The following is a 13,742-nucleotide window of genomic DNA, read 5'->3' as shown; positions in this document are numbered from 1 at the left end:
ATACATGAACCCAGGAAGTGCTGAGCTACTTGAAAATGCTACTTGGGCCCAGTCCCAGTGCAGGAAGATTTGGAGAACAATGCAGAGCCCCATTGAGGGCCCTACCCTGCCTGGGGAGTGGTGAGTGGTTGGGGTTGGGGGTAGGTTGGGGTGGGGGAGGAGGGACTTACATGTGAAACAAGCTTGTTCCCTAACTTGAACTAATAAATTAAAAAAAAAGAAAGAAAGAAAGAAAAAAAAAGAAAATGCTACTTAAGGGGGTAAATTAAAGACTACAAAATGTCAATTAGCTGGGTGGCAATGGCACTTGCCTTTAATCCCAGCACTCAGGAGGCAGAGACAGACAGATCTCTGTGAGTTTGAGGCCAGCCTGGTCAACAGAGTGAGCTCCAGGACAATCAGGGCTACACAGAGAAACCCTGTCTCAAAAACTCAGAAAAAGAAAGGAAGGATGAGGGAGACTACAATAATTACAGTGTGTGGCCCTGAAGACTCAGCTCAGTGGAAAGGAAAGAGAAGAAACCGAGCATGGCTGCACACGTGCCTGTAACCCTTGCACTGCTGGAAGGCAGGAGGACTACTGGGGCTTGCTGGTCACCAGCTTAGCTCCAGGTTCAGTGAGCTAAGAAGCCCTGATGACTAGGGCTTCTTACTGGCTAGCTCTCTCTTAATTATTAGCCCATAACTACTAATCTATGTACTTCTATCTCCAGAGAATAAGGCAGACCATGACAAAGCGAGACCCCTGACATCATCCTCTGTCCCCATGCCTGCACATCTGCGCATAGCCAAATAAACAAAATAGAGTTCTTTCTTTCTTTCTTTTTCTTTCTTTCTTTCTTTCTTTCTTTCTTTCTTTCTTTCTTTCTTTTTTTGAGGCAGGGTCTCCCAGCACTTGGAAGGCAGAGGCAGGCTAATCTCTGTGAGTCTGAGGCCAGCCCAATCTACAGAGTGAGTTCCAGGACAGCCAGAACTACATAAAGAGATCCTGTCTCAAAAAAAAATAAATAAATAAAAAAATATAGGTTATGCTTAACATTGGCAAAGATGTAGGAAATCATTAAATTTAAAGTCTAGACAAGTGCTTGACCATAAGCCTCCATCCTGAGACCTTTAGTTACTTTTTGTTTTTAGACAGGGTCTTACTAAGTTGCTCAGGATGGCTTTGAACTCAGTCTGCAGGGCAAGCAAGGCTTGAACCTGAGGTCCGCTTACCTTAGCCTATATAGTTACTGGTATTACTAGACTGTGACTCAGGCCCAGCTTAATTTCTTTTTTGAAAAAAAACAAAAACACATTCTTTCTGCATCACTTCATTTTCTTGCTCTGAACTGAATGATTCCTTTATTATCACTATGATGGGGATGTCATTCTGTATATATGTTTCTCTTATTGGTTGATGAATGAAACACTGATTGGCCAGGCAAGAAGTATAGGTGCGGCTACGAGAGGAAAGAGAAGGAGAGAGAGGGGACGAGAGAGATGTCATGTAGAGACTGGAAAGATAGGATGAACCAGGTGTTCTCTGGTAAGACAAGGCCATGTAGAAGTACATAGATTAGTAGTTATGGGCTAATAATTAAGAGAGAGCTAGCCAGTAAGAAGCCCTAGTCATCAGCCAACAGTTTTATAATATAGCATGTGTGTTTATTTGGGGCTGAAGCAACTGTGGGACCTGAAGAGACAGAAACCTCCATCTTCATCACTGTGACCAAATACCTGAGGCCAACTTGAATTGAGGAGAGGTTCACCTTGGCTCCTGGTTGTGGTGGGGAGGGTGTGATAGAGCCCAGCAGCTCACACCAGGGAGCTGGAGAACAGAGGGACGATGCCCTCCCTTGCTGGCTTTCTCCTTCGGTTCCATCCAGACCCTCAGCCCACGGGATAGGGCTAAGCAGTCTTCATGCCTTGTTGAATCTTCCAAAACACCTTCTGAGATGCACCCAGAGCATCTCTCTAATCTCACAGGAGCTCTCCGTGGTGATTTTCTGCATGTACATTATTATCCCAGTATTGCTCTTTCACTGTCATGCTGGAGATTTTGTTTTTCCCTTCTGTCTGAATTGTGTCCCGGCTTCCAGTAATTTCCCCTTCTTTGAGTTAGTGTAGTAAACCCTCCAAATGCTTGCTGAGAAAGAGCGTCTGGGAAGTAACTTCATCCCTCCCCTGTTGAAATGTCTTTGTTTCTCACCATGTCACTATTCTCTTCACTGTGACAGAGTGTCTGATAGGAACAATTTAAAGAAGGAGGATTTATTTCAGCTCATGGATTCGGAGATTTCAGCACACAGTCCTTGGTTCCATTGATCCTGGATGCACAGAACTTCGCCTGACTTTCTGCCTGTGCTTGTTGGGCGATGTCATTTGCCCACTAAGCAATCTCCCTGCTCCCTCTTTTGTTTGATAGGTTGTTTGTTTGTGGCAGAGTCTCAATAGGTAGCCCAATGACTGGCCTCCGACTCATAGTCCTCCCGTCTCAACCCCTTGAGTACAGAGATCAGAGGGCACGCTGCCATGCCTAATGCAAACCTTTTTATAAGAACAAGTGATGATACATGGTTGTGATGTCTTTCAAGATAGAAGAGCATGACTCAAGTCAAGAAAATGTGCTCAAAGCCTGTCTGTGACAAGAAGCAGCCAGAAGGGAAAGGAACAGAACCTAAGACAGAGCAGACCGGAGAGAGGAGACCACGGCCGAGTTCTGGATCCCAGATGGACAGGTAGGTGGATGAAAGACAAAAACATTGAGGCGCAGGAGTTCAAGGTCATCCATGACTACATAGTGAGTTGGAAGCTTTTTGAGACCCTGTCTCAAAATAGAAACAAAACAAAGCAAGAAAATGCTGAGTTTGGCTCTAATGAGGTGGGAACCCTGGCCCCCACGTCGACAAGCATCCTTTCCTCATCTTTCTGACAAACTCCAGTGGGTGCTGGGAACCAAACAAACACAGTAACAATTGATAAGTGGCATCTTTCACTGCAGTTCTAATGTATAGCTATAGAGCTATTGAGACAGCTCTGGAGTAGAAATAATAATGATAAATTACTTTTTTTGAACTGGCAATCTTCATTCATTCCTCAGAATGGATAGTGGGAGAGAGAGAATGCTAAACGTTGTTCTCTGACCTCCACAGGAGTGCCATAGCATGCGCACACAACCACCTCCACACACACAATGATAATAATCAATAAATGTAGTTTTTAAAATGTAAATGCATAAATAGAATTTGTAAGAAGTTAGTAAGGTTCAGCCTCTCTCAGTGCCCAGGGACTGCTGTACACCATGACAGTCTTTGGAGGGGCAGGCAAGCAAATAACTGAGCTGAACAGAATGACTGTTTTATGCAAGCTGGTGAGGTATCAGCTGCTGGCATAACTCGAAAGATTTAGCTCACTGAATCTCACATTCATTGAGGCTGACTTCAAACCTACCGTGTAGCTCAAGATGACTTTAAACTAGTCATTCTCCTGCCCCTACCACTCAGTTACTGGGGTTACAGGAATGTACCATCTAACCTGAGTCTTCAATTTCTAGATTCTTGATTTTGGGGTTTGTTTGTCTGTTTTTAGATGAGGTTTCACTGTGTATCCTAGGTTGGCCTGGATCTTACTATGTAGACGAGGCTGGCCTTGAACTCCCAGAGATCCAGTGCCTCTGCCTCCCAAGTGCTGGGACTATAGGAGTGTATAACCATAACTGGTTGTTTTCCTGGAAGTTCTGGGCATTGAACCCAGAGCTTCACAACTATAACTAGTAATCTACCCAGGAGTGACAGCCCCAGTTTGATACTTTCTTCATGGTAGTCACTTTTAGTAGGTCACCATTGCTTATTGTCCAAACAGTACACACAAGGAGTCATTTTATTCATCTCCAGCTCCTAGAGGTCATACCAACCCTGTAGCCCAAAGGATGTGAGGAGGTATCCTTTGGTAATGGCAACTTTGAAGATGAAGGGTGAAAAATGTAAGTGGGTGTTGGTGTCTTCTTATAATCTTTAAACAGGGCGGAAGTCCCTGAAACAAAGAAGATGATAGTTTATCCTCAGTAATAATTAACACTATTAATTACTTGTTAATGATTAATTATTGCTGATTAATAATGATTAATCACTATTGCTGTGAACATTTAAAAGTGTCTCTTGGGATTCAGTTGAGCTGCCATTTGGACCAAGAATCCAAACAAGGAACCTTTTCTTCAACAGTGTGACTGACCTCCGCCACTATGGGAAACTAGACCACCTGGGGCGGGTTTCAGAGTTTATAATCACTCCCTTAGTCCCAGTTAGCTCTCTCCTGGCTCCTACATGGGGCTGAGATCTAATCTGTCAGCATTCTGTACCTGCTACCATGCCTCCCTTCCTCAGGATCAATAAGACAACATAAACCCTGGCTTCTGTCAGCAGCTCTGGGTCAGGATGTTTTATCACAGCCACAGCAAAGAAACTGCTCTTGTAGAGGACCCAGAGTTCAGTTCCCAGCCACAAGAGGTGGCTCACAACCACTGTAACTCCAGCTCCATGGGATCCTCTGCAGGTACCTGCACATTTCATAAAGACACAGAGACACCTTAAAGGAGGAAGAAGAGAGCCGAGCGGCAGTGATACACGCCTCTAATCCCAGCACTCGGGAGGCAGAGGCAGGCGGATCTTTGTGAGTTTGAGGCCAGCCTGGTCTACAAAGCCAGTTCCAGGACAGGCTCCAAAGCTGCACAGAGAAACCCTGTCTTCCCTCATACACACACACACACACACACACACACACACACACACACACACAAAAATAAATAAATAAATAAATAAATAAATAAATAAATAAAATAAACAGGAGGAAGAGGAGATGGACTTATTAGGGAGCCAGACTTCTTGGTAGCACAACACTATAATCCTGGTGCTCAGAAGGTTGGGATTAGGAATTCAAGGTCATCCCCCACTACAAAGTGAGTTCAGGGACAGTTTAGACTATATGAGAGCCTGTCTCAAAATAGAAACAAGCATAACACCAAAATCACTTACTAGAACGATGCAGTACAGTTCCAGCGCATACATCCTCATCCACACATTGGGGTACCTTGGCCAGTAAACTTCATTTGAAGGTGGGTAGTTGACAAAATTCCTCCAGCAGTAACAGTACTCTAAAGAAACACACAATTCGGTTCATTTAGCAAATAGCATGGTAAATTATTTAAAATGACCTGGGCACAGTGGCTCATGCCTGCAATGCAAGCTGTTCAGAAGGCTGGAGCAGGAAAACTGCAAATTCAAGGCTAGCCTGAGCTACGTGGCAAGTCCAGAGTAACAACTTAAGGACCCTGTCTCGAATAAAAGCTAAAGAGAGCAGGGATATGGCTCAGTAGTATAGAGCTTGCCTTCCATGTACACTTATCGTGTGCAAGGCTTCGGCTTCAGTTCCCGGTGGCAGCAACCACAAAGCGTGTGCTCTCCATAAAGGCTCTGCCTATTTGCTACTAAAGGTGGTCGCACTCCCCAAAAGGAAGTCCAGTTAAAGTGACTGGGGGGCAGACGTGCCGAGGGTGGAGGGAGGAGTTACTATGGTTCACCAGTTCCTTGCTGTAAAGGTCAGACCTCGCCCCCGACCCCCGCGCCTGCCCCCACACAATTGATGTTGAACTTTTCCCTCTGAGATTTCATCCCAGCAGCACCAACAGCTGGTGTCTGCCCCCTTACCATCTCTCACAGACATTCTGTTCTTACCTTGCTCAGTCATGATCTGGATGGTCACACCTCTGTTGTGGAGGTCCCTGAGTCCTTGCCGGTTTCGCTGATCTGTGTGGTAATAAAGCCGTGCTATGTAAATAAAGAGAGTCACTTTGGGGTGTCGGCTCAAAAACTCTGTAATGGCCTTGGAGCAGTCCGCACAGGGACTCCAGGACAGGAACCAGACGATGGAGCACTGGGTGGAGGGACAAAAGTATCTCTCTGAAGTGAATTTCTCTATGAAGTTGATTTCCGCGTGTTTGGTGGTGTTCTGGCCCGTGTGTCGCCAGATGCTGTGCCTTCCGCCCCACCTGATCTCATAGAGCAGACAGGTCTCTTTCCGAAGTTCCCTCGGGTCGAAGAAGACTTCAAACTCCTGGGGTTCAATTCTTCTCCTGAAACAACAACAACAACAACAAAACGAAAAACAAAAAACAAAAAACAAAAAACAAAAAACAAAAAAAAAACCATGAAGTCTAAGAAATCTTTTCCATCATTTTTTTTTTAAACCAGATCTTACATATTCCAGGCTGGCTGAAGATTACCTCAATCTCTATTCTATTCCTATGTATTAGCCACTACACTGGGTATTCGGGATCCAAGCACAATCCTGAGCCTTTCTCCGGGTGTGCTTTCAAGAGGAAAACCCAAATCCTGTGTTGACACTCCTTGGTTAGCAAGAGCAGTTAGCCAAAAGTTGAACTACAGAAGCCAAAAAGCAAAGTTACTGCATTAGAGACTTTCCCAGAGCTATGGACTTTGATGGATTAGGTGTTGGTTCCCTTTTTGGCAGGTGGTGCTGCCTACAAATTGGGTTCCAGAGCCTGAATGTTATTTCCATCATGGCGTCAGCTGTGCTAAGGTCTGAGGGTCTGTTACAGTAACAGTAATTTAAACAGAATTGGCAGCTATACCAAATCATGGTGATCCTAGAGATTAAACTGAAGAAGCAAAAAGATGGAGATCGCTAACAGAGTGAAAATTCGAAACAAAACAAAAACTGTGGTGGAGTCCCCTCCCCGTGTTCCGCCGCCCACACCCGTCCACTGTAATCTAGACCAGCTGGAGTCAGGACTCAGCGTGAGAATGGAACTTCAGATCCCTCAGGATGTGTCAGCAGAACTAAAAAAGTCACTTAACAATAGCAACAGAAGTCTGGGAGCTGGTAGAGAGATGGCTTGGCGGTTAAAAGCATAGGCTGCTCTTGCAGAGGTTTCAGTTCCCTCTAACGCCAAATCCCTGGGGTTAAGACACCCTCTTCTGGCCTCATCCAGCACCTGCCATTCATATGGTGTATACACAGACCTAAACGTGAGCAGAACATTCATACACATGGAATAAATAAAACTAAATAAACAAATAAAGTCTGCTGAATCATTTCTAAGTGATCTATAAAAATCCAGTTTTCAGTCGGGCTTTGGTGGCGCATGCCTTTAATCCCAGCACTCGGGAGGCAGAGGTAGGCAGATCTCTGTGAGTTCGAGGCCAGCGAGTGCGAGGACAGGCTCCAAAGCTATACAAAGAAACCCTATCTTGAAAAAAAAAAAACCAAAAAAAAAAAAAATCCAGTTTTCAGAGACCAACAAACTGATCGATTGTTTTCAGAAAGAATCTTCAACACGAAACAACCGACACTTGCTCAAAACCACAGGTGGAAAAACACAGAATTATCAGGATGTAAGCTAGCTAGCCCTGACCTCTAAGAGCTAACACAGGCAACAACAGACTTGGCACAGAGACTCGAGTTCCCTTGAAAACAGCACATCCAAAGGAAAAAAAAAAAAAAAAAAAAGGATGATTCAGGTTTGACAGTTCCCTGGGGCCTGTGGGAACCAGGAACATGTAAAAGCATCCCCCTGTGGTAGATAGCGGACTTCTTGAAAACTATTCTGAGGAAGCAGTGCTTCTCCTTGGCTGTAAGCATTTGGATTTCACTCTGGCTTCTAGGGCAGCTTAATGAAGAGAGAGAGAGAGAGAGAGAGAGAGAGAGAGAGAGAGAGACGGATGGACAGACAGATGCAGATGCATGGATGGACAGATGAATGGATAGGTAGATAGATAGATAGATATGGATGGATGAACAGATATATGGATGATAGAGAGAGAGATAGAAAGACAGACAGACAGATAGACAGATAGATAGATAGAGAGAGAGAGAGAGAGAGATATGGATGGATGGACAGACAAATGGATGGATGGATGGATAGAGAGAGATACATAGATAGATAGATAGATAGATAGATAGATAGATAGATAGATAGCTGGATAGGGACTGATTGACAGACAGATGCATGGGTGCATAGATAAATAAGAACTCTGCCAGAGAATGAACAGGGTATGGACAGATTCTAGGGACCAGGCACACAGGTTGTAAACCATCAGCACTAGGGCATTCATTCACACTAGAGTGAGGGTCTTACGTGGAGATGACACGGGAAAACCTAAAGCAAGGAAGATGCTCCTAGCCCAGCTTTTTAAACTTTTACCACCCACAATCCCTTTCACACAAGGAATTTCCAATTTGTTTGTTTTATTAAGTGGGTCATAATGTAGGTGGTTTCTAAGTTGCAAAACAAAATAAATTTAAAGGTAATGATGTGGCTTGGTTAGACTGTTGCAAGCTTTTCTTTTTCTTAAAGAGAAAGAAGAAAAACAGATAATTAAAACAAGCCAGGCGTTGGTGGCTATGCCTTTAATCCCAGCACTCGGGAGGCAGAGGCAGGCGGATCTCTGAGAGTTTGATGCCAGCCTGGTCTCCAGAATGAGTGTCAGGATAGGCCCCAAAGCTACACAGAGAAACCCTGTCTCAAAAATCCAAAAAAAAAAAAGAAAAGAAAAGAAAAAGATAAGAAAAGAAAACAGATTCTTAAAACACGCAATGGCAGATTAGATAAACAAGGAAAAGACAAATAGTTTAATCATGTTCATGTTTACTTCTGTGTGTCACCAGGAAACATGATTTTCTGCATGTCAGAGGCACAATGACATGTCTCATTCCTTAAATACACTGGTCTGGGGGCAGGGGGGATGGGAGGGGACTGGTTCCTCAGTGCCTGTTCAGGGGCACCACTAAAAACCCCTCTGATTAGAGCATGGGACTGCCCGCTCAGTACACCTGAGTGTGGCCTGTAAAAGCAGATATCCAGAATAATGTTAATATAGAAAACATTGCTGGGCATTGGTGGTGCACGCCTTTAATCCCAGCACTCCGGAGGCAGAGGCAGATGGATCTCTGTGAGTTGAGGCCAGCCTGGTCTACAAAGTGAGTTCCAGGACAGGCTCCAAAGTGAGGTCCAGGACAGCCTCCAAAGCTACAGAGAAACCCTGTCTCAAAAAACCAAATATATATATCACATTATTTTAAAAATGATAAGGAATGAGCCAGGCAGTGGTAGCACAAGCCTTTAATCCCAGCTCTTAGGAGGCAGGGGCAGGCAAATCTCTGTGAGTTTGAGGCCAACCTCTCTACAGAGTGAGTTCCAGGACAGCCAGGGCTACATAGTGAAACCCTGTCTCAAAAAGAAAACAAATAAATGAATTAATTAATTTTAAAGTATGTAAAAAGAAAATAAGCAAATAAACTCACAAAAATATTTTTCAAAAACTCTGTAGTTTTCATTTTACAGTATTAGCTGTTCCCTTCACAGGTGGCTGAGGTCCTTTTTTTGCTATCTAATAAAAACAAACAAATTTGAACTCTAAAAAATAAACTATAGTCCTGTAATTCCAAAGTGTCTGTTTCTGTGTGGTTGAGTGGGGAGGCACAATGCCTGTCTTACCTCAGAGTAGGGTCGACGATAACAGGACCTGCAAACCAAGAAATGACTTTGTCAGATAACACCCAGTTCACATTGAGCTGCTATGAAAATGTGTTTTAGTCTCCCAAACCTACAAATCATACAGGAAAAAGGAAGCCGGTGCAGGGGCACACACCTCCTATCCCGAATACCAGACGCTGTGGCATGGGGATATGGAGCCCAAGGTCTGCCTAGGCTACACTTTGAAATCCAACCTCAAGAAAAAAAAAAAATCAAGGGTTGGAGAGATGGCTCAGAGGTTAAGAGAACTGACTGATCTTCCAGAGGTCCTGAGTTCAATTCCCAGCAATCACATGGTGGCTCAAAAACCACCTGTAATGAAATCTGGCCCCCTCTTCTGACCTGCAGGGACACATGTAAGCAGAACACTGTATGTCACTTTTGTCGGGCGTTGGTGACGTACACCTTTAATCCCAGCACTCAACAAGCAGAGGCAGGCAGATCTCTGTGAGTTTGAGGCCAGCCTGGTCTCCATAGCCAGGGCCAGGATAGGCTCCAAAGCCACACAGAGAAACCCTGTCTCAAAAAACAAAAAGAAAAAAGAAAAAAAAAATCAATCTACTGGGAAAGTCACTTCTCAAAGGAAGGATCCAAGAGGCACAGATTGAAAGTTGTGAGCCATAGGTTATGCGTATCTTATTCCAGACTCTGTCATTGCACCCAAAACATGTCATTTAGCAATGCAAAATACTGAATAATGATTAAACGAACTTTACTAATGTCTACTACAAGCATAGTCTATTTTCTTTTAGGTTTGTTTTGGGGTGATGTGCAAGCTGAACATGCTTATTTCATAATTGGAGTCTCTTTTCAGACTTGGGTTTCTAATAAACACACAGAGAAGATCCTACGTCCATGAATGCTACAATGTGTCGCAGTCCTTACAGCCATAGCAATAGAAATGGCAAACCAGAACTTATAACTTCAAAAACTTTTTTCAGAATCCCATAAAATTTGGCTTAAAGTTTTGCTTTTAAAACAAAGCAATGTGAAAGCTCCCAGGTTTTGTCAATGCTCATCAGATGTTTTGAATGTTCAATTGGATTACATACTTCTGACCTACAGATATAGAGTAGTCTCTATTATTAACAGTTAAGGGCAGTGTTGCTGCTGAGTGGGTTATTAAACAGTTAACGTGGGGTGTCCCCTACAGTGTTGCTGCTCAGTGGGCTACTTGCCATTCTTCCTTTTCATACGTTTCTTGTTGGTGAATTATGTCCTGAGCTGCTTCCTGTACATTCTCCAGTTTTTCCAGAGTCAAGATTTTAAGGATAACAGTGGGTGTATGCAGCACCATCATGGTTCCCATCTTCCGCAGACAACTGTCCTTGGAAGAACTCCACTCCCACCACGTGTAAACTGTTGAGTCCGGTGTTGTGGAAGAGTCCTTTACACTGTGTGAAGATGTGTCATTGTGACTGGTTTAATAAAGAGCTGGATGGCCAATAGCTAGGAAGGAAGAGGTTAGGTGGGACTTCTGGGGACAGAGGGGACTTAGAGAGGAAGCAGGATGGTGAGTCCACGGTGAAGGTAACCGAGCCACATAAAAGAACATAGATTTAAAATATGGGTTAATTTAACTTATAAGAGTTAGCTAGAAACAAGCCTAAGCTAAGGCTGAGCTTTCCTAATTAATAATAAGTCTCCATATCATTTGTGTGTGTGTGTGAGCTGGTGGCCCAAAGAAAAATCTGCCTACAATAAAGTGCTTTTGCTTCCAACAATTTTAATCTTTTTCTTGCAGCTTTTTGTATCTGATTTGTAATTATCAGAACCACTGTCTCCCTGACTGAAGCCTACAGAAGAAAATGCTCATTCCTTCCCAGACATCTCCACCGTTGCCCTGGCTTGCCGTTGCCCTGGCTTGCCGTTGCCCTGGCTTGCCGTTGCCCTGGTTTGTGTTGCTTGTTTTTGAGAGTCTATTATAATAAGCAGGCCAAGTAGCCTCATTTTTTTCCATTCTTTTCTGTGTCCAGCCCCACATGAACTAAATAGTAGGCAAATGTGTCTGAAGACCTGCTTCAGAATTGTCAAGTTCAGCTTCTGCTACTTAGTGTATTCAGGGCCAGCCTGGCCTCCATGAGACCATGTCTCAACAACAAATAATAGATAAATACATTTTTTTTTAATCTCCAAAGATTTGAACTCTACCAAAGACCATAATAAAATACAATTATAGGAGTTGGCTCCAATCCCACTTCATCTGAAATCATTTCCTTCCAAAGCTAGGCATGTAATTTTTTTATATACCTCCTGTAATTCTTCATATACCACCTCTCAAAGCTCAGATTACAGGCATGAGCCACCATGTCTGTTGTATGTGATGCTGGGAATGGGACCCGGGGTTCCTGGCACGCTGAACTACATCCCCAGACTATTTGCTTGTTCTGGGGGGATGTCTCATACTGTAGCCTAGGCTATCGGAAACCTACTATGTATGCTGCCCAAACTTGCTTCAAATTCCTTGTAATGCCCCTGCTTCCGCCTCTAGGCTACTGAGGTCACAGGGGGGAATAACCACACCTAACATTAATTAATCATCATCTCGTTAGTCAACTAGCATACAGACCATGTCCCACTACTTCTGTTTTTTATCTTCATTAGTTTCAGTTTTAGTTTTTCCGGTTGGAAGAGTGGGCAGGACTGAGGAATTGAACTCAAGCCCTCACATATGCTAGGCAAGCTCTCTATCACTAAGCTATAGCCTCACTCTTCTTTTTAGCTCAAACAAAGCTTTTTAAGGGGTGTGTGTGTGTGTGTGTGTGTGTGTGTGTGTGTGTGTGTGTGTGTGTGCGCGCGCAGGTGCGCACAGGTACACAGGTGCCAGAGGAGGCCAAAGGAGGACACTGGAACCCTTAGAGCTAGTCGCAGGCAGTTGTGAGTAGCTGCCTGTGGGTACTGGGAAACAAACAAGAACAGCAAGCATTCTTAACTGCTGAGCCGGCAGGTTCTTGCCAAGTTACCCAACTTGGCCTTGAACTTCCCCTAGTTACCCAACTTGGCCTTGAACTTCCCCTATAATGCACAAAGACATCAACTAGTAATTCTCCTGCCTCAGCCTCGCCCTTAGCTAGAATTAATCCTTTATCACCAGAGTCAACTAACTTAATTTTTTTTTTTATTTTCATGAAACCATCATTGATTTAGTGTTACTTGTCAGAATCATTAAAAGGTATAAATACTTCACCAGGATAGTAGTTCATCTTAAGAACAGCATTGATGTATTAATTGTAATAGGCAAGTTGGAAAGCACCCAGGGACCCAAGCATAAGTTTGTTATACCCTTGTACAGATGATTCATTGTTCAGGACCCTGGAGCCAAGCTAAGCTTGGGAGCAGACACTTGTATTCTCAAGTACTCAGGAGGCTACATAAAGCAGGAGGATCACTTGAGGCCAGGAGCTGGGGCCCAGCCTGGGGCAACATGACAAAAATCTGTATAGAAAGAAGCAAAGGAAAAAAGAAAAAAGAAAAAAGAAAGAAAGACGCAAAGGAAAAATGAAAAATCAACTGCGCACCTTGCCAGGACCTGGCATCTGCTTTTACCTGTCTCGGAGCTCATCTTGCTCTGTCTCTGGACTCCTTCTTCCGGAGCGTATGTGGTAACGATAGCTTCTGCCAACTATGTGCCTGGACTTCGTTTCCTCGTGTGTGCCCACAAACATCTGCCCAGACAGAGGGTGACTCATTCCTGAGAATAAGCTGTTACTTGATATCTGCACTATGTAAATGAAGAAGGAAGTGGCATCTGGATTTTTGTCCTCCGTGGTGAGGAAACCCGTGGGCACAGTGACCCTCAGCTCTGCAGGGTAGAACACCGATGATATTAAACTTCAAATGTTTAATAAACTTCAGAGGTCTTCCGCTAATAACCGAATTTAGAAAGCTTTCTCCTTCCTTCAAGTTCAAGTAAGACTGGGAGAGAAGACAGAGTAGAGATCAGAGAGAGCAAAACTGATGCTATAACTGGAAAGGCTTCAGCGTGACCCAGTGAGAATATTGTGGTTTTCGCCTGTTTCTCCCTCTCATTTGCCCTTTGCTCCGTATCTCTGTTGCAAAAGGGAGGGGCACCTTAAACAGAAGGACCTTGGTCTCTGAGTCAGATACCTAGTCTGCTGGGTCTGGGGCCCTTGAAGGGAAGGCTAAATGAATTTTTAATCCCTAATTTCAAATAAAGTTAATGTGCTATAGTTCTCCACAGTAGCCACAT

The 13,742-nt window shown here is 43.9% G+C and overlaps 1 protein-coding gene across 1 annotated transcript; it reads right to left on the bottom strand.

Moving 5' to 3' along the window:
* Window positions 1–3,885: 3,885 nt before the first annotated feature.
* Window positions 3,886–13,094, bottom strand: Apobec1 (apolipoprotein B mRNA editing enzyme catalytic subunit 1). Its single transcript, XM_035448488.1, has 5 exons — window positions 13,079–13,094; window positions 9,494–9,521; window positions 5,712–6,109; window positions 5,013–5,131; window positions 3,886–4,014 (listed from the first exon to the last, which is right to left on the bottom strand). The coding sequence occupies exons 1-5, from the start codon at window positions 13,092–13,094 to the stop codon at window positions 3,886–3,888; spliced, it is 690 nt and encodes a 229-aa protein (XP_035304379.1).
* Between the last annotated feature and the right edge of the window lie 648 nt (window positions 13,095–13,742).

The sequence above is a fragment of the Cricetulus griseus genome, chromosome 8, assembly GCF_003668045.3.
Source record: "Cricetulus griseus strain 17A/GY chromosome 8, alternate assembly CriGri-PICRH-1.0, whole genome shotgun sequence".
Lineage (NCBI taxonomy): Eukaryota > Metazoa > Chordata > Mammalia > Rodentia > Cricetidae > Cricetulus > Cricetulus griseus.
This window is presented reverse-complemented; position numbering and strand designations above follow the sequence as displayed.

Bases quoted from the DNA above. Each gene is read 5' to 3' on its own strand.
- Apobec1 (XM_035448488.1), bottom strand. The intron at 6,110-9,493 runs GTAAGACAGGCA...TTGTTGTTTCAG, and splicing joins ATCGTCGACCCTACTCTGAG to GAGAAGAATTGAACCCCAGG. The intron at 4,015-5,012 runs GTAAGTGATTTT...TCTTTGTTTCAG, and splicing joins AACTGTACTGCATCGTTCTA to GGACTTCCGCCCTGTTTAAA.